The sequence below is a fragment of the Heterodontus francisci genome, chromosome 5 (assembly GCF_036365525.1).
Source record: "Heterodontus francisci isolate sHetFra1 chromosome 5, sHetFra1.hap1, whole genome shotgun sequence".
In the NCBI taxonomy this organism is placed as follows: domain Eukaryota; kingdom Metazoa; phylum Chordata; class Chondrichthyes; order Heterodontiformes; family Heterodontidae; genus Heterodontus; species Heterodontus francisci.
The window spans coordinates 176,275,777-176,300,423 of record NC_090375.1 but is presented as its reverse complement, the minus strand read 5'-3'; the positions used below and the strand labels follow the sequence as shown (position 1 = coordinate 176,300,423).

The window sequence follows — 24,647 nt, the reverse complement described above, 5'->3', positions numbered from 1 at the left end:
TTTTACAGGTAAATGCAGTAGCACTGAGTGGTCTATTCACTGACTTTTTTTTCTAAATTTCTTTCTGTAATAGTGTTAATCTGGTGTGACAGCTGTCAATGCAAATTGTATTACTATGCTTGAGCTTTGAGAAGTTTCATTTTAGGATGATTTATTAATTCTTTGGGGAAAAATATTTTAATAGATCTTTTAGTTCTTTCCTTTCTTTTTCTCCAGCCCAATGCTAGAAAGGAAGATTTATTTGGTCGCCCAAGCCAAGGTCTATATTCATCCTTTTCAGGCCTTGGAAAAGGTATAACTGAAGTAACTGTGGATAGAAACTGCTTAGAGGTAAGATTTTCATGAATACTTGTAATTCAGTGTTTTCAAAGATAGCTTTCTCATTCATGTATGCATAAATTGGTTTCAGCCACAGTCACTCCAGCTGAGTAGTTTTTATGCAAGAGTAACCGGTTGGGCAAGGGACCTGCTGTAGGAATTTCTGAAGTACTCCTTCAGTACTGTTTTCCCTGCCATTTCCTGCTGAAGCACATGACTGCTCATCTGCATGGAAGTTGGTCTGGTGAAGACACCAGCAGGATACAGGTTTTTATATTTCCCCAATTTTTTTTCTCCTGTGCTGTAGTTTTGTCTTCAGGTTGGGTGGAGCACAACAACTTGTATTTATATAGCACTTCTAATGTAATAAAAGCATCCCAAGGTGCTTCACAGGAGTGTTATAAAACAAAGTTTGACATGGAACCACATAAGCAGATAGAGCAGATGGCTAAAAGCTTGGTCAAAGTGACTGGTTCTCTATCCACCATTAAGATACTCCTCAAAACCTGAGCGGTTTAGGAAGGGAATTACAGAGCTTGGTGCCCAGACAGCTGAAGGCGCAGTCACCAATCGTGGAATAATTAAAAGCGCGATTCTCAAGGCCAGAATTAGCGGAACATAAATAACTCAGAGGCTTGTGAGGCTGGTAGAGATTACAGAGATAGGGTTAAGGCCATGGAGAAATTTGAAAACAGAGATGTTAATTTTAAATTGGAGCCAGTGTAGGTCTGCGAGCACAGGGGTGATGGGTGGATGGGACATGTTGCAACTTAAAATGCAGGCAGCAGAGTACACTCTTAAGGTTCCCTGCAGGTAGGGGAAATTAAACTCAATTTTGGACCTTTTGAACTGAACCTCTGTTTTATTCAGCAAGAAATCCAAGGGCTAGAACTTCCCAATACTCAGTATTTAGGGAGCTGTTTTGTAATCAGATACGATTTTTAAATGTTGTCACCAGTTGTGCATACTTGTGTTTTATCTTTGTGTTTCAGGAAATATCCTAAGAAAAACAGTTGGTATATAACAGTGATTCATTTTGTGGTATTTACAACGTTCAAAATCTAACATGGCATTCACTAGCTGAAACTTGGCTTTCATCTACTTGATCCTTTCTCGGTCTCCTTCAGAAAACCCAGACCACTGCAAACATAGTTCATGTCCATGTATTAAACTTTGAGCCAAGTTAAACAATTTTTTAAAATTTGAACTTTGCTAATCTACTGGAATTCTGTGGTCCTATTTTTCAGGTGCTTCCCACAAAAATGTCCTACTCATCTAACCTGAAGAATGTTATGAGTATGCAGAATCGTCAGAGGAAGGCAGCCGACGAGCAGGTATTACCAGAAGATGAATCTGAAAATTCACGGATAGGACCATCTGCTCAGGACCTTGCAGCACAACTAAAAAGCAGTTTATTGGCTGAGATTGGGCTTACTGAAAGTGAAGGACCACCACTTACCTCGTTCAGGTAACTGTTTGACTCCGTGCATTGTAATCTTGGTTTTCTATTAAATTCTAGTCTTTCAAAGTGGAGTAAAATGGCGCAAAGCTACGTTAAGAATATTTTGCCGTATTTTAATTCCGTCTAATGGCTTATAGTTTTAGAAATTTATCACTCCTTCCTTGTTATTGATTCCCAGGCCACAGTGTAGTTTCATGGGTATGGTGGTTTCCCATGACATGTTGTTAGGACGTTGGCGCCTGTCTTTGGAACTCTTTGGGCGAGTGTTTATGGAAGACGTAGGAGCTGAACCTGGATCGGTAAGGATGATATTTAAAATAGAGCATTCTAGCATCAGGATAGAAAACTGGATAATTCTGAAATTAATTATTTTGCTTTCAAGCTGAACATAGTTTTCTGCAGCACATAAAATAATGTAGAGTGAACTTTTCTTCCAACAGATTTTGACTGAACTTGGTGGGTTTGAAGTGAAAGAGTCAAAATTCCGGCGAGAAATGGAGAAACTAAGAAATGCTCAATCTAGAGACCTAACTCTAGAGGTAATAAAAGTTTGCTTGATTTCATGATTGCTGGTCAGATACTTCCTACATATTTCTCTAGTCTCTTTGTCCCTTTTTAAACCTTGTTGGAAGGCAATACAAGATTATTTCTTGTAAGCTTACATGGTTATCTTAGTCTTACAAACTTCTATTACTGTTAATAAAAGTAAATCTTACATGTTTGTATTCTTCCCAATTTTTTCCCCCCCACTCCTCTTTGGGAACTGGTGATGGAGCTGGCGACATTTGCACAGGTGCTGGTAACTCTTCGGTCCTTCACTCAAGTAACCATTTACACACATCAGCCTGAGAAATGAGTATCAGTGGATTATTTGACTGTAGAGGACATCACAGTTGAGGCCAATTACATCCAACCCCAGTTTCCATGTGCACATTTTCCAGCAATGGATAACTTGGTGACAGTCAACACTGAGGAACTTGGTTGAATATTATACAGTGCAAAAATTAAACCCGGGAACTTCCTGGGTTATGTAAGATTTTGCCAGTTCCCAGATACCTTAAATTGGTTTTAGCTGAAATGTAGATGTCATAGCTATTAAGATACAGTGAATACATGTTTGCTTTTTAAAGTCCGTTTCATCATGATCAGTCTGTTTTCATCACTTTTTCACTTTTTTGTTAAAATGGAAGTTTCCTGTACTAATTTGGATAGTACTTGCTCTCTTCATGTAAGTTCATATGAGTCACAGCAGTTTGAAAATGTTGATTAGAAGAGCTAAAAGTTGACATTTAATTTCTATGGTGTTTTAGGTTGATCGGGACCGTGACCTCTTGATTCAGCAAACAATGAGGCAACTGAATAATCACTTTGGTCGCCGATGCACTACAACTCCAATGACTGTGCACAGGGTGAAGGTCACTTTCAAAGACGAGCCAGGAGAGGGCAGTGGAGTGGCTCGAAGTTTTTACACTGCAATTGCACAGGCATTTCTGTCCAGTGAAAAATTGCCAAACCTGGACTGTATACAGAATGCTAGCAAGGGATTACAAACCAGTATGTGATTTTTTCTTTTTAGTATTCCACAAAAATTCAAACAGTATATGTGTGCAGTCGCTAAGTCACTGACCAGTTCATTTGTAGTTGGAAAATTGGAAGAAAACTTAATGGCTGTACTTAATGTTATATGCATATCTTGCATCTTAATAGATATGAGAAGGTTGGCAAGCAGAACTAGTATTTACAATAATCTGAAAAGTTGCAGTACGTGTTACTTGATCAGGTCAAACATACTTAGTCCTAGAGTGCATGCCTTTTCTACATCAGCCTTTAATCCCACTAATTATTACATGAAAGGAGCAGATTATCAAACAACCAAAACATTGAAAATAGAGTTTAAAAGGGCAAATAGTTTGCTCATGTCTAAGTGAATTGTTTGTTCAACTTGGACTCCGTTTCTTAAATGACAAAGCATCTGATGGTCAAGCTACTGATCTCCCTCGTGACCAAGCTATCTTTGCAAGCTCATTATGCAATCAGGATGCGAGACAGTAGTACACTGCTGTTGTCATTTTTAACCCTAGGATTAGTCCTTTGTGTATTCCATTATGCGTATAATACAGGACAAGCTTTACAAAACTGACTTGTTAGATCTTCTAGTTTCTCAATTGTATGTACATATACAGAGAGATGGGTTTCTGATCATCTCAGAAGTAGCGATGCATATTGCGATTAGACCTAAAATATATTCATAATATTTGTATATTTTCAACGCAGCTTTGAAATCCAGCCTGCAGTGATGCTAGCTATTTTTTCTGTATTGTCAGTCGAGCTAATGAAATTGAGCACCGACGTTGAATTTTTTTTAAAAGTTGTTTTTGGTTTAGGCCTAATGCAGCGACTGAGGAACCGAGAGAGGGAACGGGAAAGAGAGAGAGAAAGGGAAATGAGGAGGAGTGGTGGAATGCGAGCAGGCTCTCGTCGAGACAGAGATCGGTGAGTGTGAACTGTTGAGAGCTGTCGGATGCAAAAGTCTCTGCATGATATGAAGCTATAACTGAATTAGTGTCATATTGTAAATAATCAAGGAGGAAAGAAAGATGTGAGATTCACTTCTATACTGCTCCTTTTCCTGTCCTATTTAAATAAAACTGTTTGCTTCAGAGGCCTGGTCTTGGTCTGCTATGAATGTATATTCAGTCCTCTAATTGAAGACAGGAGAATTATGTAGTGGCATGTGGTTCAACCCTAACCAATTTTGTGACCTTGCATTTGTGTTTTCAGTTCAAGTTCAGTTAAACAATATTATAGTACCTGCCATTTGAGCATATGTAGCAAAATAGATTTCTTGGGTTTCTCTGCATCTTTGAGGAAGCTAACAATGACAGAATGTTTTTACCAGTTCAGTGACACCCAGTTCTAACTTTTGTTTGGGGCATAATCTTTACCCATTGAATACAAGAAATAGGAGCAGGAGTAGGCCATTTGGCCCCTTGAGCCCTCTCTGCCATTTGCTAATATTATGGCTGATCTGATTGTGGCCTCAACTCCACTTTCCTGCCTGACACCCATAACCCTTGACTTCCTTGTAGATCAAAAATCAATCTAACTCAGCCTTGAATATATTTCAATGACCCAGTGTCCACTGCTCTCTGGGAAAGAGAATTCCAGTCTAATGACCCTCAGAGAAAAAAATTCCCATCACTCAGTCTTAAATGGGAGACCCCTTAATTTTTAAACTGTGTTCCCTAGTTCTAGACTCTGCCTCAAGGGGAACCATCCTCTCAGCATCCACCCTGTCAAGTCCCCTCAGTATCTTATATGTTTCAATAAAATCACCCCTCATTCTTCTAAACTCCAATGGGTATAGGCCCAACTTGCTCAATCTTTCCTCATCAGATAACCCCTTCATCCCAGGAATCAGTCGAGTGAACCTTCTCTGAACGGCTTCAAATGCAATTATACTCTTTATATAAGGAGACCAAAACTGTACACAGTACTCCAGATGTGGTCTAAGGCCCTGTACAGCTGTAGCAAATTCCCTACTTGTACACTCTATTCCCCCTTGCAATAAACACCAACATTCCATTTGTCTTCCTAATCACTTACGGTACTGCATTTGAACTTTGTGATTCATGTACCATAGAGTTCTACAGTCTCTCTCCATTAAAATACTATACCGCTTTTCTGTTCTTGGTGAAGTGGGCAAGTTCACATTTTCCTACATTATACTCCATCTGCCAAATTTTTGCCCACTCACTTAATGTATCTTAAATTCTTTTTGTAGACTTTTTTAACCCTCTTGACAGCTTACTTTCCTTCCTATCTTTGTCTCATCAGCAAATTTAGCTACCGTACATTCGGTCCCTTCATCCAAGTCATTTATATAGATTGTAAATAGACGAGTCCCCAGCACTGATCCCCTGTGGCACTCCAAATTTCTCTCTCCCTTTTACCTCTTGATTTTCAAGTATTCTTGGGATTTTTTTGTGTCTTCTACGGTGAAGACAGACACAAAATATTTGTTCAACGTTTCTGCCATTTCCTTGTTTTGCATTAATTCCCCAGTCTCTCTCTCTAAGGGAATCAAACTTGACAAGTGATGATCTATTATCTAGATTCTTTTTTGAAGTATGTTTGCTGGGAATGGTTAGTGCATTTGTAAGACATTGTACTTCACTGACTTGTCATTTTATAAGCTCCAAATTGTTTCCATGAAGTTGCTAAGATTATGCTGCTATGACCAAGGTTTGTGAAAATCCAAAGCATAGAACTTTTGAGACTTTTTGTGCATTATTACAAACCTGTTGTAGCTGATGTTGAAATTGACTCAACTTTTCAATACATTCACATCAAATTGGGACTTGGAGCTGTAATCACAAATCCAAAACATTTAATCAGCTTTCACATTGTCCCACTAAACTTAAAATGGCCACTTGATCATCAGTACCATCCTTTTAAATTACATAATGGCTGGCAAGTGCCTGAGCCAATAAAATGGTGGTACTGTAGAATTACATGACAAATATCAACAAAGCACCGAATAAACTTAGCACATTTTCTATTTGCTGTACTGAATAATCAGATTGGATCCTAAAAGCTAAGTTAGTGAATTGAATTGCCTATTTCTGCTTAACATATGAAGCTGTATAACAAATTAGTCCAGCTTTTAATTTAGTGTTGGTGTTTTTTTAAAAAAGCTGAACAAATGCATGCAGCTTTCGATACAGAAAGAATACATAGATGTTGATTTTCCTGCTTAGGTTGATTTCCACATTTTTTAAATAATTAAATAAGCGTAGAAGGATCATACCACTCAAGTTTCCAGTTTAGTTTTAGTGGTGTATTGAAGAAAACACGAGTATAAATGTTCTCAGTCTGGTTGTATTATATCTGAACAGTCAACAATTAGTAATAGTTTTGTTCTCAATGTTGTAGGGAATCGAGAAGGCAGCTTTCCATAGATACCAGACCTTTCCGACCAGCATCAGAAGGAAATCCTAGCGATGACCCAGATCCACTGCCAGCCCATCGACAAGCACTTGGAGAGCGGCTGTATCCTCGGGTTCAAGCAATGCAGCCAGTAAGTGTAGTGTGCTGTAAAGTCAGTCCGCTTTGTAATAATCTTAACCCACCCTCCATAATCTACAGGTATATTTTAGAAAACCTTCTAAAGTGAATTGTGCAAATTTAACTTGGAATAAAAGTTGACATGCATTAATTGAAGTTTTTTTTGATTTCAGGCATTTGCTAGTAAAATTACAGGAATGTTGCTAGAATTATCCCCTGCACAGCTCTTGCTGCTTCTAGCTAGTGAAGACTCATTGAGAGCAAGAGTTGATGAGGCCATGGAACTTATAATTGCACATGGAAGGTAAAATACATTTGAAAAACAAAGTGACTCCTATGACTCCATGACACTTAACGCAGTGGCCCACCGACGTCATCAGAGAGCTCCAAGCGGTGCACATATGCAGCCTACGTCTTGCCAGGACTCATTCCATCACCCCTCGCAGCTAGCCTTGCCTCTTTGGGCGGCGTGCGGGAAATGATCAAACTTAAGAGCAAGTGGCTGAGAGGAGGGAGGTGGCGTGGCCTAAAGCTGGGGGTGGGGGGTGGAAACTGAGAGCAAGGTGGCGCGAAGCCGGGAACAATCAGCCAGGGGAGTGGGGGGGGGAGCAGCGAGGTCTGGAACAAGCGGTTGAGTTGTGGTGAAATCAGTCCTGGTCAATCATATAAAATGTGGATAACGAATTGGCAGCACAATTTATACTCTGCCCAATTTTCTTCTCCATCGATCAGGTGCCAATTTGCTATCTCCCAAAAGTATCAGAACATGGAAATTCAATCATAAAATTCCTTTTGTATTTAATAGGATTACTGGAATATTAAATGGATCTGAGTTAGTATCCTGTACTACATAGTAGTATATTACTGGGCTTCCATCCAACTTAATGTAAGGTTAGTTTGCTAGAACTAACTAACCATAAGCATTTCCTGTGATAAATTGGGCAGTGCCATCTTTAATGCTGGCAGCTGCCTGAACGTCGCAGATAGTGACATTTCAGTGAAAGAGGCTGCATTTGCGCATGTGCCAGTACTGTGCCACTTTGTTGATGTGTTGTCAGCAAACTTGGCTATTCCTGTATTTGTGTTTTTAAAATACAGTCCACTAAATAGTGCAATTTTTTTTTTGCAGGGAAAATGGTGCTGATAGTATATTGGACTTGGGATTGCTCGATTCATCGGATAAGTCTCAGGTAGAGAAAAATTGCATTCCTGTGAATAAATCTAACCATTTGTGTTTGAGTCTATAGAATAGTGTTAGAATCACAGAATCCTTACAGTGCAGGAGACCATTCGTTCCATCGTGTCCACACTGGCTCTTTGAAAGAGCAATTTCCTCAGGTCCATTCCCCTGCCTTCTCCTTATAACCCTACACATTCCTCCTTTTTCATATAACTGTCTGATTCCCTTTTGAATGCTTCAGTTGAACCTGCCTCCACCACACTCTCTCAGGGAGAGCATTCCAGACCTTAACCACTCGCTGCGTGAAAAAGTTTTTCCTCAGTCACTTTTGCTTCTCTTACCAAATACTTTAAATCTGTGCCCTCTCGTTCTCGAACCTTTCACGAGTGGGAACAGTTTCTCTTTGTCTACTCTGTCCAGACCCCTTATGATTTTGAATAGCTCTATCAAATTACCTCTCAGCCTTTTCTTCTCCAAGGAAAACAGTCCCAACTTCTTGAATCTATCTTCATAAGTGAAATTTCCTCATCCCTGGAACTATTTTCGTGAATCTTTTCTGTACTCTCTCCAATGCCCTCACATCTTTCCTAAAGTGCGGCACTCAGAACTGGACTCAATACTCCAGGTAAGGCCGAACCAGTGTCTTGTACAAGTTCAACATAACTTCCTTGCTCTTGTACTCTATATCCCTATTAATAAAGCTCAGGATACTGTGTGCTTTATTAACCGCTCTCTGAACCTGTCCTGCCAACTTCAGTCACTTATGCACATATATACCCAGGTCCCTCTGCTCCTGCAACCCCTTTAGAATTGTACCCTTTGTTCTATATTGTGTTCCAGGTTTTTCCTACCAAAATGAATCACTTCACATTTCTCTGCATTGAACTTCATCTGCCACCTGTCTGCTCATTCCAACAGCTTGTCTATGTCCTTTCGAAGTTCTACACTATCGTCCTCACAGTTCACAATGCTTCCAAGTTTCGCATCTTCTGCAAACTTTGAAATTGTGCCCTTTACACCAAGGTCTAGGCCATTAATATATATCAGGAAAAGCAAGGGTCCCAACACTGGTGCCTCAGGAACTCCACTACAAACCTTCCTCCAGCCTGAAAAACATCCGTTAATCACTACTTTGTTTCCTGTCACTCAGCCAATTTCGTATCCTTGTTGCTACTGTCCCTTTTATTCCATAAGCTGCAAGTTTGCTCACAAGTCTGTTCTGTGACACCGTATCAAACGCCTTTTGAAAGTCCATGTACACCACATCAATAGCATTGTTCTCAGCAACCACTTCTGTTACCTTCTCAAAAAACTCCAGCAAGTTAGTTAAACATGATTTTTCCTTAAGAAATCTATGCTGGCTTTCCTTAATTAACTTGCATTTGTCCATATGACTGTTGATTTTTGTCCTGAATTTTTTCTAGCAGTTTTCCCACCACCGAAGTTTTTTTTAAAAAATTGAGGGGAAAGCTTTCCTTCATGAAAAGTATGCAATAAGTACTATTATCTGACTGTGTTGTAATGATGCATATTTTGCATGACGTCCATCTTCTTAAATTCATTTCCATCAGCTTTTATTGCTAGTAATCCTTCAGTTGTAGGCAATAAATTAAATATTTGACTGCAGAAACCAGCAGTTGCTGCTTTGAATTCCAGTGTTAACTTTTTATATTTTATTCTCAAAGTCATAGTCATTATGGCACAGGAGGAGTAAATTCAGTCTATTTTATTTATTTATTTAGAGATACAGCACTGAAACAAACCCTTCGGCCCACCGAGTCTGTGCCGACCAACAACCACCCATTTATACTAATCCTACATTAACCCCATATTCTCTACCACATCCCCACCATTCTGCTACCAGCTACCTACACTAGGGGCAATTTTCAATGGCCAATTTACCTATCAACCTGCAAGTCTTCAGCTGTGGGAGGAAACCGGAGCACCCGGCGGAAACCCACGCAGACACGGGGATAACTTGCAAACTCTGCACAGGCAGTACCCAGAACTGAACCCGGGTCACTGGAGCTGTGAGACTGCAGTGCTAGCCACTGTACCACCCTATGCCGGCTCTCTAGAGCAATCTAATCAATCCCATTCCCCAGTCTATCCCTGTAGCCCTGCAAGTTTACTCCCTCAAGTGCCTATCCAATTTCCTTTTAAAATCATTGATCATCTCCACTCCCACCACCCTTGTAAGCAGCAAGTTGCAGAACATTATCACTCACGTAAAAATACAGCTGTTCTTCACACCTCTCCCCCCTCCCCACCCCACCCACTCCACATCTCTTGCCCAAAACCTTAAATCTGTGTCCCTTAGTCCTGTACCATCAGCTAATGGGAATAACTTTTCTTTGGCTGCCTTATCTAAACCTGTCATGATCTTGTACACCTCTATCAAATCTCCCCTCAACCTGTTTTGTTCTAAGAACAACTGCAGCTTCTCTAACCTCATTTTCTTAGCCATTCTGGTAGATCTTCTCTGCACCATCTCAAGGATGCTCACATCCTTCCTTAAAATGTGGTGACCAGAACTGGATGCAATACGCTTCTTCTATCCGGAGCTTTATAAAGGTTCAGCATAACTTCCCAGCTTTTGTACTCAGTACCTCTTTTTATGAAGCCCAAGGTCCCATATCCTTTGCTAACTGCACTCAATATGTCAAAAATCTGTGCACATGAACTCCCAGGTCCCTGTCCCTGCACATTCTTTAGATCTGTGCAATTAAGTCTAGATTACTTCTCCCTATCCCTTCTGCCAAAATGCATCAGCTCACACTTCTTTGTATAGATTCCATCTGCCACCTGTCTGCCCATTCTGCTAGCCTATCTTTTGTCCTGTTGCAGTTGATCGATATCCTCTTGTTTGCCATGCTTCCAAGTTTGGTATCAATGGCAAATTTTGAAATTTTACTCTCTGTTCCAATATTTGTCATTTATAGATATCAAAAAAAAGTTGGTCTGTGCATACACTGTAGAGAATTCCTGGGCTATTTTGTTTTGGTGTTCTTCAGGAGCAGAGAAGAAAAAAACAAGCGTTTAGCCAAAAAATGTGTTGCATTGCTAGAACTGATGCTTCTAAAAGTTGTGGATGATTTTTAATTGATCTGCAGCAGGACACTAGAAAAAGGCATGGTTCTAGTCGAAGTGTTGTTGATATGGAATTGGATGAGCCAGATGATGGTGATGACAACGCACCACTCTTCTACCAGCCTGGAAAACGAGGATTCTACTCACCAAGGCCAGGAAAAAACACAGAAGCACGCCTCAACTGTTTCCGTAATATTGGCAGGTAAAATGAGATGCAACACTATTATGGAATTATGCCACTATCAATTCTGTATGTATTGTGCTATTAGAATATTGCTAATTCATACTTCAAAATTAAACATCATTAATATACTCTTGCTTTCCTTGTAGGATATTGGGTTTATGTCTACTACAAAATGAACTCTGCCCTATAACCCTAAATAGACATGTTATTAAAGTTTTGCTAGGAAGAAAAGTAAGTATCAAGTTCTTTGAATATGTAGTTTATTTATGTTTATATTTATATTATATATAAAATATATATTGTTAGGCCTTCACTTGATTTAAATCATTTTTTAACTTTTTAGGTGAATTGGCATGATTTTGCTTTCTTTGATCATGTGATGTATGAAAGTTTACGCCAACTCATCCTCGCCTCTCAGAGCCAGGATGCATATGCAGTCTTTGCAGCAATGGACCTAGCTTTTGCTATTGATCTATGCAAGGAAGAAGGTGGAGGGCAGGTATGATGCTTTTTGAGTGACTCGTGGCAGTTAGTAAAATTAGTTCAATTTTGAGATGAATAAGAACATGCATGGATTTCTTTCTGGAAGTTGCATTTATAAATATACTATAGAAAGTGCAACATTTATAACGTCAGAAGCTTTGTCTAACAGCACTATCTAATAATTTGGTATGTTTTTGTAAAAGGCATTATTTGGGATTCGTTCACTATAGTTCACCAAAAGTTTGCTAAAGTCCATGTTTTCAGGCAAACCAAATTCTTGGTTTTGTATCCAGAAACAGAGTTTAAAAAAAAGTAAGGAGGTACTGTTGAAGTCGTGCAAGACCTTGGGCCATAGTTGGGATGTTGTGTGTAGTTTTAGCACCTTACTATAAAAGTAATGTGAAGGTAGAGTACAAATTGCTGGAATCTTGCCGAGGATGGAGATTGCAGGAGTCAAGAGACTTGAGAAAGTGTGCCTTTTTATTTGGATTTGAGAAATTTCCGTGACTGGATAGAGGCCTTCAAGATTATAATTATTTTGAGGTAAATAGCAGTCTATTGTTGGTCAGTGAGACATTTCTGAGAGGGTGCAAATTTAAGATAATGGGAATTATTAACGGGAGTAGGCCGTTCAGCCCCTCGAGCCTGATCCGCCATTCAGTTAGATTATGGCTCCATTTTCCTGCCTTTGCTTCATATCCCTTGATAAACTTGCCTAACAAAATCTACCTTAAAAAAATAATAATGTGAGGTTAGAAAGGAATTCTGCCACAAACTGTTAAAGCAGAGTTTAAAAATTATCTTATTAGGGAATTAGATTACTGCTTAAAAGATTTCATTTTCAATATTAAAGGGTATGTGGAGTGAGCAGAAGAGTATTAGATTCAGTGATTCATCTTAAGAAAAAGACAAGGCAGGCTATCTCTGTGCCATAACATTCTGATTCTACTAGCCTAGAAAGCTCATTGATACACATAAGGTTCATGGGCTACCAGCTGCTATCTTTCCTGACTTTCATCATTATGTGCCTTTTCATAGTAGCCAAATTCTTGTACCAAATTCAGTACAAGAGCTTAGTTCAGCTGACTTATTTGCTGGAAAGTAAATCTACTTACTTGAATGTAAAAGCTTGATTATTCTATGTACAACTTCAGGGTTCAAGCTGATAGAGAAGCTCCTAAGCTGCCACACCAAGATGCAGAATTGAGCAGTAGGCATGAAGTATTCAAAGCATTCACTGCCTGATTGAAACTCAAGTTGTATGTTTGCACAACCTCCTGTACTATCATTCAAAGAATTTGCTCAATCTATGTGTCACATGCTGAGTAGTGTTTCTCTTGAAGTGCTCAGAGCATCCAGTGACTCGGACTGTTTATTTCCCCCTTCCTAGTTGTATGGTAGCCCACTCATTTATATGTGGAAATCAAGTTATGTTCAGAAGGGTGAGAAAAACCATGCTTATAGTCAAACAATTGAATGGATTGAACATTCTTCATGTTCTGCTTTGTTTTCATTGATTTGATTGGGTTCTTTTATGAAAGTAATGAGATTAAAAGTCTCTTGCTTGACACTAATTTTCCATTGCAAACAAAGCTGTAGACTTTTGGTTTGAACAGTGGTATTCTACTCTACCTAAAGGAAAGGCATTCTGATCACCATAAATTCCAATCCTAATTTTTCAATAAAGGTAGCAGTTTGCTCATGTCAAAAAAAAATTCTGAAGATGTTTTTCTTTGCAGGTTGAACTTGTTCCTGGTGGAGCCAATATCCCAGTCACTCCTTTGAATGTTTATGAGTATGTTAGGAAATATGCAGAGTATCGAATGTTGGTGGTCGCTGAGCAGCCTCTTCATGTAAGTCCCTCTATTTCTAATGCAAATTTATTGCTTTTGTTGGAAAGATCGCTTATGAAATCCATTCATTGAGATCACAGTAAACAGCAAATTGGTTTCAGTGCTTATGGAAACATTTTCAGAAAATGTGCTTCAGCGATTCTTCTTGGTGAGATTTGCTCAGTGATGCGAAATCCATTGGAAAGTCCCAAGATCATAAAATAATTTTCATGTTGTTCTGGAGTCACTGCAATGAGAATGATACAGATATCAAGTGTTTCTTCAATTTTTGCATTAACAATAGACAGAAAAATAACCCTTTGCAGTAATTACAGATTAAATGTTATGCCTACCAAGTATAATTGAATGATTAGTTGAAGCCTAAATATGTAAAAGGAGCATGGGAAAATCAACTGCAGCTGCCTGCACCAACATTTCCCTTCTCTTTCCTCCCCCTTCCCCTACCTTTACATAATTTCCCAGGACATTTTAAAAAAAGAAAAACAACCTGTTTAGGAAATATATCTGAAGAATTTCATCTGATACCTGAAAGCAATCTAGCAAGCAGCAGAAGACTGCAGTAGCATTATTCTTGGATTTCTTTAGCAAAGAGCCAGTACAGACATGCTGGGTTAAATCATCTTTCTGTGCTATGCAGAGATACAGAAACAATGGACAGGAAAAGGCCAGCTGGGTCATCAAACTTGTTCCATATCGTTGTACTGCAACTTATGTACGCTGTGCTCCATCTTTGTCCCCACACCCACAAGCCAGCCACACATACCTCTGGGAAAGGCAAGAAAAATTGAAAACAACCCTAGGTAATTTGAGATGGGGATGAAGCACTCTGCCTGTGGGGTGAGGAATTCCCCCAATCAAACAAGTTCCAGGAGGTTACAGTAACTGAGATATACATCTCCAATATCCTAGCTACATTTTATATGCTGTGATGACAACCACAGTTAGGAGCTCATCCAGCTCTCTTTTGAATGGTTGCAGCAAATACATACAAGCCAGCAACATGTTGCATACATTCATGACTCTGTAAACACAAATACTTCCTGACATCTAACCTGGGTTTTCATGTGCTCATCCTTCCTAAACCTATCTAACTCGTAGCCTATCCATGGACTGAATGTAATACTTTCAAGATTTCAGTTAAATCTCCTTTGTTTTTCTAAAGTTTAAAAAGCCCCAAATTTCTCAACCTGTGGGAACTAAGGTTTTTTTTAAACTTGGTATCAATATAGTGGCCTTTCTTTGAACCTTTTTCAGGACCTCTAATTATCCCCACTCCACCAATCCAATGTGATGGGACAAAAACTGAAGACAGTATTCTAGATGAAGTCTTAATAAAGGGCTGTATAGTGTTTCTTGTTTTCTGTTTGCAAGGATGCATTGCCAGGATGATCACACTTATTTGATTTTGTTATAGCCTCATGATCCTTTAGTTCTCAACTCTGCCTGGTGTACACATGAGCCTTACCAATGTGTATAACGCTACAGTTATCTATGTTAAATGATATACGTCAGATATGACTCCATCCTTTAACATAAACGAGAGCCCTGTGGGACTGGCAGGAAGATTTTGGGTTCAGTAAGGAATTGGTTGCATTCCTGTAAGTAGAAGTTTGTTATTAATGCTAGTGGTTTTGCACGGACTGACTAGTAATTAGTGGAGTCGCACAGGAATCCGTGTTAGGGCCGTGGAATCATACAATTTTAGTTTTTACAATAAAGGACGACTTTAAAAGAGCTATCCAATTAGTTCTACTTCCCTGCTCTGTCTTCATAGACATGCAAATTTTTCCCTATCAAGAATATACCCAGTTCCCTTCTGAAAGTTGCTACTAAATCTGCTTCCACCTTCCTTTCAAAAAAGTGAATTCTAGATCATAACTCACTGTTTATTTAAAAAAAAACATTCGCCTCATTTTCCCTCTGGTTCTTTTACCAATTATCTTGAATCTGTGCCTGCCAGTGTAAATAGTATCTCTATTTACTTTATCAAAATCCTTCATAATTCTCAACATTTAGATTTGGAATCTGTTTTTCCCATCCACGTTCTGACCTTTTCTGTATAATTTCCCTTCATGAATGGCTTCATCCAAATCATTGATAAAGATGGTGGAAAGTAATGGCCCTAACATTGATCCTTATGGGACTCCACTGGTTACCCGTCAGTCCAAGCAAAACCACTACCATTAATAATTATCTACTTACAATCTGTAATTTCTTATAGCAACTTGCCTATAATCAAAGTCTAGCTAAATTCCTTGGTTCTGGCTTACTGTCCTTTTGTATATTAACACATGGGAGCAAGCTGTTAATTAGGAGTTGCTGAGAAAGCATAGCTCCCATTTCATTTAGCATCCTCTAGTGAATGCAGTTGGGACCAACAGCCAGATCATTTGCAACCCCATAGCCGGGATTATATACACATTAATTGACACTTACTTCAGTGTCAAATGTACAATGTACTATTGGTAGTTCAGCACTGTCTTCTGTTGTGAAGACTGATGCAAAGAAGTCATTTAAAACCTCTGTTGTACTCAGGGACTCCACTTGATTCTGCTGCAAGGAACCATTCAATGAACTATACAGTCCTTCATGGCTTTTGACATTTAATAGCATTAACAACTTACATTTATATAGTATGTTTAACATAAAATGTTCCAAGGCTCTTCACAGTATCATAAAGCAAAATTTGACACTGTAAGGTGATATCAGGGCAGATGACCAACAGCTTGGTCAAAGAGGTAGGTTTTAAAGAGCATCTTAAAGGAGAAAAGAGAGGTAGAAAGGTGGAAGAGGTTTAGGGAGGGATTCCAGAGCTTTGGGTCTCAGCAGCTGAAGGCACAGCCACCAATGGTGGAAAGATTGAAATCATTTTTTCATCTATTGCTGCCACAGTTATCTACTCTCTTCTCCATTTGGCTGTACTGATAGCAGCTTTCATTACCTTTTGAGGTTGCTTATCCCTGTTCTCTTAAGAGCTATTTTCTTTTAAGTCTGTAAAATACTTTTGGTCGTTTGGTAGTACAGAACTTGTGTTGCTGAAAATAAAGACATGTCAAAGTTTTTCATCTTGCACTTATCAGGATAATCTGCAAGAATACCACTGTAAGGGAATGCAAACTTTGTACTGTATGGAAAGAGAGTGCTGATTGGTTGGCAAGTGAACTCTGATTGGTAGAGGCATTGTCATGGAGAATGCACCAGTTTATAGTGACTGACAGTTAACTGCCAAGCTTTGTTTGAAATTTAAACCAAGCAGCTTGACTGATCAAGGCATTGCCCTGAGGAATGAACCAGTGAATGGCTGTCAGAGTTCCGATGAAAGGTCACTGACCTGAAACGTTAACTCTGCTTCTCTCTCCACAGATGCTGCCTGACCTGCTGAGTGTTTCCAGCACTTCCTGTTTTTATTAATGGCTGTCACTTATTTTGTTTAGCTGAAACAGGTGCAATGTGTGTACATGTTCTTTCTGTCTGCAAAGAACAGGGCCCTGTGTATTCATATATGTAGCTTCCAGTATACACACACACGCCACACTGCGAGCCCTATTGACAATCTTAAATTCGTTGTTAGCATAATTCTTAGCGCACTGAGGATTATTTAGCAAACGTTGTCCAATCGCATCTAATGTGGGACACTGTGTTTTGAGTTTTGCAAGCACGGGCTGGTTGGGTATGGCCCGTACCTTGCCCATTGCGAACAGCGGCAGGGACATGTTTGATACGATCTGCCAGTCTTTGAAACATACGGCCTATATACCTAGCATCTCACTGGCATTGAAATTCATATATCACATTACTCATTTGTGTGTGTTAGGACATCTTTTTGGCTTGACGGCAGCATCCTGATAATGGCGAACAACACGCGCTGCTACTGCATAGTAGCAGCGTGAAACAGCTAGCTTCACCTGTTGCTCAAATTTTTGGGATACATTACCCTTCCATCATTTTCAGCACTTTACAGCAAAGACGGTCTTTAAAAGAGCTATCCAATTAGTTCTATTATCCAGTGAGCGCATTTTACTCAAAATTATTGCTTTCCTTTACATTTGGTTTTCTTGCGGATTGTCCTGATGAGTGCAAGATGAAAAGCTTCGACAATATGTCTCTATTTTCAGCAATACTCAAAATACTTTTGCTTCATTCTGCTCTGTCCTTGTATATGACAGATTAGCCAATTGGCTCTGTTTTAACGTTTACACTTTTAACTCTTCCTTTTGTATTAAGATAGTTTTAAAAAAAAATTTTGTGGTACTGTTCCTGCCAAGTAAAATTTCCAAATTGATTTAAAAACAAGAAATGCTGGAAATAGCAGGTCTGGCAGCATCTGTGGCGAGAGAAGCAGAGTTAATGTTTCAGGTCAGTGACCCTTCATCAGAACTGTTCTGATGAAGGGTCACTGACCGGAAACGTTAACTCTGCTTCTCTTTCCACAGATGCTGCCAGACCTGCTGAGTATTTCCAGCATTTCTTGTTTTTATTTCAGATTTCCAGCATCTGTAGTATTTTGCTTTTATTTCAAATTAATTTGTTTGAAATTATCTGACATCATTGCAAGCTAGCTACCTTGAAATCTGGTAATAGAATTACATTTTCTAACAATATTTTGTTCATTATTGCTGCCACAGTTCTATATAACCAGTCACAACTAACCCACCCGTCTTTCCTCACGTTCAGGAAAAAAAAAGGATTGAGCAACAGTGTCTTTGTTTTTAAAATAGTTTGCTGGATTTTATCCCTTGCCTGAGGTACAAGTGCTATTTGTATCTGCCCACTGTTGCTTCTCCTTGTTATCCTTGGTAACTTATCAGCAAGTAGCCTTTTTCGCTAGGAAGTTAGGTGGTTTTCATCTGCCCGAACTGGTTTCGGGAGATTTTGGTTGCTGGCAATTCTTCTTTTGTTCCTTGTCTGAGACCCATCCCCATCCCACCCATGATTTGGTATCAGAGGTAGTTGAGCTGTTTTGCCTGGAAAACAGATTTTTAATAGTAAACTGAAATATAGATTATGTTGGGATGAAAAGGAATTAAACTGAAATGCCTACGTGGTGTTAAAATTGTTTGCCTTTTATGTGACTGTATAGGGTATGTTTTAAATCTCCCCTACCTATCGAACAGTGCCAATAGTGGAGAGGGGGTCGGGGAGGGTTCCCACTGCATTCCTGCCCCACCAAAACCATTTCTACTTGCTGTGATTCAGGCATTAGAGATCATTTTAACTTTCACCACAGGGCCAATCCTGACAGCAGAACCATGGCAGGAGTCTGCGAAGTGGCTAGAAATTAGTTTTCTGTGGAAACCTTGTGCGCTAGCAGATGCGGGAGTGCTCCCCGCAGACCTGCCAAAATGTCCTTGAGCCTCCTTGGTCTTGCCCCTCCCTCCCGGTGCAAGTATAAGTTTCCAAAGCACAATAGCCAGAACTAATTTTATGCCCTTTGTCCCCCGGCATTATCAGGGATCTGGCCTAATTTTTGCTCCCTCCTGCCTGCCTGCCACTCCTGCTGATTTTAGGTAGGAGACCATCCCGAATTATTTAAATGAGGCGCAATGTGGTCCCTATGCCGGTTTCCTTCCTGTCCCATGCCTGAAGTTAGAATAGGCCCCATGACTTTAAAATAGGGACTGAATTACATCTGTGCACTGGTCCAATTATTCCCTACCCTCTGACCTTTCTTCACCTTAAGACTACACATAGTCTTGACAATGTTCACTCTAAGCTGTACAGGTGCACAACCAGCATTCCCTTTAAGATGCATGCTTGCGTGGACACACAGCCGTCTTAGGGTACTGAGCATTGCGGTAAACAGGCTGTACGCAACAAAGAAAAATTAGAGGGGACTTTTTTCTTGACTTGTCTTGTGCAACGCTGCAGGCACACAACTAATTTTTGTTTATGTTTTCTAATTAGTCTAGGTGAGTCAACCTATCAATGCTTTTTAAAAAAAATTGCGTTCCACTGAGAGAAATTTCTCAACTACAAAAACAAAAAATCGATTTCCTTAATTTATTTGCTATGAGATATTGCTGTATGTAAAATGGCACTGCACTTGAGTATTTCAATGTTTATGAAGCTCTTGAGAACGTTTGACACATGATATAGTGCTGTATAAATGCAAGTCCACCCTCCCCCATATTATGGTTTCCACCAACAGCTCAAAATGGAACATAATATGTAATAAACATTCAATGAGCCATCTCAAAATAATGAATAAACTTGCACATTGTTTATTCAACCCAATGACTTCCCTACTGACATTCCTTCTAAAACTTAAGGCAGGCTTAACTGTGCTCTTGTCCATGCAGGCAACCTCCCTAACTCTTAGCCCCAGACTTGCTCCTGTCCCATACTTGACGGCCTGGCCCAGCTGAACCCTGATTTGAGCAACCTAAGAATAGAGACTTTATTGTGTTCTTTCCTTCTAGCTGCCTTTTACACATGTGTAAGTAAATAACTTGCAGAGAAATTTTTAAACTTTTTTCTTTCTGTTTTTCATCTGTTCCTTGTGCAAGTTTAGAACTCTAGAGGAGCAGAGCAACACCACTACTCAACAGAGACAAGTCCCTTGACTCTTCTGACATCATGCTCCAGTTTAATGATCCAGAATCATGACAGTGTCTAAAAAATGGAAAATTAAATTGCGCTCCCACATCTAGCACTCAGCCCCCAGTTTTTGGGTCCCAGTGCTGTGCTCTTCTGGTATCAGTGGCAAGACTCCATGTTCTCCTGGACGCTTTCGCTGCTTTCCCCCCTGACCCCACCCACTCCATCCCCATAATGTACAATAGATCCTGCATTTAGTAGAACAACTTACACTTAAGTAACACCTTTCACATCCTCAGGATGTCCCAAAGGGATTCATATCGACAAATACTTCTGAAATGTTGTCACAATTGTTATGACAGCTAATTCATACACAGCAACGTCCCACAAACGGCAAATGAGATGACTTAGTGACTTAATCTGTGTTGGTGATTTTGATTGCGGGATAAATGTTGGCCAGGAGAGCTCAGTGCGAGTAATGCCATTGAGTTTATCCCCACCTGAACAGATACAACCCCAATTTAATACCTCACGCAAGACAATGCAATACTCCTTCAGTACAGTGCCAAAAGTTATTCTAGGTTATGTGCTCAAGTCCTAGGGTGGGGCTTGAACTCTGACATTAGACTTGGAAGTGAATGTGTTATCGCTGTCTATCCTGACATTTAAAATACCTGGTGTCTCCTACTTTCAAAAAGCAACAAATCACCACAAAAGTTAGTACCACTGGTAAAATGCAGTTTTCGTTGAAATTACACAACTACTATTTTGTGACTTTCCTCCTGTCCTCTTTTGAAAGTATCGACTCTACTTCGATATGGTTCCATGTGCACTGGGCATCCTTTAGTACCTTATTGTTAGCCTTGATGGTAAGTGTCAGCACGCTATGCAACTTAGTGATTATCACAATCAAGATCATTCTTGTCTCATTTCACATCCACGTCACTGGGTAACAATCGGAATGGAAACATGGACTGACTGCAATGCTGATGATACTGATGCCTCAGCAGAGATTGTCTGAGTGTAGATTATTTGAATGTAGAATTTGCCCTAATTTATGTGGCTGAATTAAACTCAGAGTCAAAAGCAGCATTTGTTTCCAAATCTGTATTTTAAAGGAAGGCTTGCAAATATAGAAAGGAGAATAGGGGAAACCGTTTATTTGCTGGGATATAAAGAGGAGATGGGGATCATCCTAGTGTTGAGTTATGGGATTCTAAAGCCAAGACATTAATAGAGAACAATGGGAAATGTTTTTTTTTAAATGTACATCATGGTGATGGTCAGAGAGAAACTTACACAAAACTGGCCAGTGCGTGCAACTGCATTGCAACTATTTACATGCAGGATTTTTCATTTTACATGTTTACATCGATAATTTCAGTGCTAATTATTAACAAAAAAGACAACCAAATCTTATGACAATGGGAAGTTGGACAAGAAATGCGTGCTTGCAATATTTTTGACCAACAGCAAGACCTCTCACAGCGTTGAACACAGACTAAATATTTGCTTTCAGGTGAAGTGGAGTCAGGATGTGGAGGATAATTGGACCATGCTTTGCAAATGTGCTTCAGTCCCCATTTTAAAGTCATGCATTCTGTCATCAATTCCTATTTCTATATTTAAAATGGAAGCTGCCTATGTAAACTTCTCCCACTATAATTATAACCCCCCTCATCAGTAACCTAGACTGACACATCAAATTGAGGAAGTCTTGCATTGTTAGTTACCATTTTTAGGATGAGATGTTATACCAAAACTCCATCTCTTATAAAGGCTTCCCTAAAATCATGCATTTCTGGATTCAATTGTAAATTTTTTAAAATGTTGCAATTTGTACACATGCACTGAATACCATTGCTTTTTATTTAATATATATTTGCTGTCAGTGATATTAGTGTTTGCTGATTTATAGGCTATGCGGAAAGGACTGTTGGATGTACTTCCCAAAAATTCACTAGAGGACCTGACAGCAGAAGATTTTAGGCTCTTGGTCAATGGATGTGGAGAAGTGAATGTTCAAATGTTGATTAGTTACACGTCTTTCAATGATGAGTCTGGTATGGAGCAACTATCTACTTTGGGCTAAGTAGGGGAAGTTGAGATGAATGAATATAATACTCTTTAACTGTTGGATAGAAGTTTTATATATGGCACAATGAATACATAAGGATACTTAGCATTTAACAGTTCTGTTTTGCATCATCCTGTATGAATCAGATGAATTTTTAGAAAGTCATCTTAGGTAGTGGGAAGATTTACTGGCGTTTACTGCATTTGAACATAATTTGCTCTTTGTGAATGACGTGGTGTGAAGTTTAAATTTGTATTTTCTGTTTGTCTCCCCTTGGGCAGCATCCTGGCCTAAATAGTGTCTGAAAGCTGCTAATAGTTGAATTTGCTAGCCTGCCAGGGAAGAGTGGCTATAATCTTTTTTCTTCCTAGTAGGAAGGCATCGGTCCTTTGGGCGGCGGTGGTGGGGCATTCACATCTGCAACCTCCAAAATTGGGAACTTAATCCTGTGTAATTGCCTTTCCATTGCTGCTTCGGTTTGCATTAGTGCTGTTACCCTTCATTTGTACTGTAGATATTGCTTGTCTCCTCAGAGAATTCAGAATGTTACGTCCTTTCTCACATGATTTATAAATTGAGCCTTTTCAGAAGAAGTATCACTAAGCAATTCGGATGTAGGGTTAATATTTCCAGGTTAGTCCCAGACACATGAATATAACATTTTAACACTGGCTTTGTTTCAACAGGGGAAAATGCTGAGAAGTTATTACAATTCAAGCGGTGGTTCTGGTCCATTGTGGAGAAGATGAGCATGACAGAAAGACAGGATCTGGTATGACACTAAAGTAAATTTTTATTGGACTTGGAAATTGTGGTGTAATCAGAAAAAATGCATTTAATCTTGGTAAAACAGGTGGTAATAGTTTTGAGAGGTGACTTGTATTGAAATTAGTTGGCTGATGGATGTGATCAGTTTTCTTTCTGGATTTCAGGTTTACTTCTGGACATCAAGCCCATCATTACCTGCCAGTGAGGAAGGTTTCCAACCAATGCCATCAATCACCATCAGACCACCCGATGATCAACACCTTCCAACTGCAAACACTTGCATCTCTCGTCTCTATGTCCCACTTTATTCCTCCAAACAGATTCTCAAACAAAAACTGTTACTAGCCATTAAGACAAAAAACTTTGGTTTTGTGTAGAGTATAATAAAATGTGTGCATTGTGTGTAATAATATAACTAGGTCCAGGTTTTGTAGATTAATTTTTTCATTTGTCTATAAAATTTATGGAAGTTAATGCTGTCACACACCTGGAGGTTCAGTGGTGGTAAACATTCCTGTATTTGGCTTGTAGCTGAAAGTCCAAACCACAGGCTGTAGTGGCTTTGAACATAACCTCCTAGGCTTCTGGCTAGTCAGTAACCTGTTAGCCTAACCCCAGCCAAAGATGACAGCAGATCATGTATTGTTACACTGTGATTATGGTCATTTGGCCTAGGAGAACTGAAAATGTTTCTGAAATTTCACTGCTGCCTTTGTCGAAAGTTTCATCAAAGGTTCTTGTATAGAGGGAAGTAGGGAAATTCCAAATAAAACAAGAGAATGCTTTGCATTTTGTGTGTGACTATTAAACCTGATGGGAAAAGCCCTTTTGTTTGCCTCATCCATTCATCATTGGGTACATTTTAAATTAAATGTTATGATTTCTTCATTTTAATAGGGCCCTAGAGGTGAAATATATTCTCTTCATGCTTCTGCCAAGCCATGGTTAAACTGATCGAAAACTGGTACACAATCTCATTTAATTTATAATATTTAGTTTGGTATTGACAGTACATTTCAGTCACAAAATGTAAAACTGAGCCTTGCTAGTATGCAGGTTGTACAGTATGCTTCTGTTTATCCAAACTACTTTAGAAAATCATTGGTTTGGGTAATCACATTAAGTTTAACAAATATGGTTTATTAAATTGAGGTTCCAAATATCAAAGTGTACTGTACCAAAGAGTTGGCAAACCAGTGCACATGTGGAAAAGTGCATTTTTGTATTAAAATAAAAGAAATTTGCGTTCATTGTACTTGCTGCAGTCCATAGACTCCTGTTGCTTCCTTCTTTAGCATATTTAGAATGACAAAACTTGCTCCATTTTTGTGACAACCCAGAGCTTGTTAGTATTGCAGTGTTTAATGCACTTTCTACTCTGTGCAAGAGAGACAAAATTGAAGTATTCAAATCTTTTTCTGTAATTTACATAATAGCACAAACTCCTTTTATCTGTGTAATCTGTAAATAATACATGGTTCTTATTATGTAATGGAAAAAATGTGACCATATTGATCCTGCTTGGCAGAGCATCGCTAAGTATATTGGTCTTGACCTTGTATATTGATAGCCATTTTTCATCTCCAGCCATACATTTGTAGAATTATCCCTTGGTCTATTGAAAGTTA

The 24,647-nt window shown here is 39.2% G+C and overlaps 1 protein-coding gene across 6 annotated transcripts in view; it reads left to right on the top strand.

Annotated features, from left to right (window-relative positions):
- Positions 1 to 24,274, top strand: part of ubr5 (ubiquitin protein ligase E3 component n-recognin 5) — a 166,482-nt gene extending 142,208 nt beyond the window's left edge. For all 6 annotated transcript variants that reach the window (XM_068032394.1, XM_068032393.1, XM_068032392.1 and 3 more), the window contains 17 exons: positions 1 to 8; positions 217 to 330; positions 1,566 to 1,786; positions 1,959 to 2,079; positions 2,221 to 2,319; positions 3,091 to 3,334; positions 4,165 to 4,273; positions 6,716 to 6,860; positions 7,021 to 7,151; positions 7,977 to 8,037; positions 11,141 to 11,319; positions 11,448 to 11,532; positions 11,645 to 11,800; positions 13,524 to 13,637; positions 22,093 to 22,237; positions 22,938 to 23,023; positions 23,184 to 24,274. The exon at positions 1 to 8 is cut by the window's left edge and continues 165 nt beyond it. In XM_068032394.1, coding sequence (XP_067888495.1) covers positions 1 to 8; positions 217 to 330; positions 1,566 to 1,786; positions 1,959 to 2,079; positions 2,221 to 2,319; positions 3,091 to 3,334; positions 4,165 to 4,273; positions 6,716 to 6,860; positions 7,021 to 7,151; positions 7,977 to 8,037; positions 11,141 to 11,319; positions 11,448 to 11,532; positions 11,645 to 11,800; positions 13,524 to 13,637; positions 22,093 to 22,237; positions 22,938 to 23,023; positions 23,184 to 23,396 — 2,231 coding nt within the window. In that variant the 3' untranslated portion in view covers positions 23,397 to 24,274. The remainder of the gene's footprint in view (positions 9 to 216; positions 331 to 1,565; positions 1,787 to 1,958; positions 2,080 to 2,220; positions 2,320 to 3,090; positions 3,335 to 4,164; positions 4,274 to 6,715; positions 6,861 to 7,020; positions 7,152 to 7,976; positions 8,038 to 11,140; positions 11,320 to 11,447; positions 11,533 to 11,644; positions 11,801 to 13,523; positions 13,638 to 22,092; positions 22,238 to 22,937; positions 23,024 to 23,183) is intronic.
- The last annotated feature ends 373 nt before the right edge of the window (positions 24,275 to 24,647 follow it).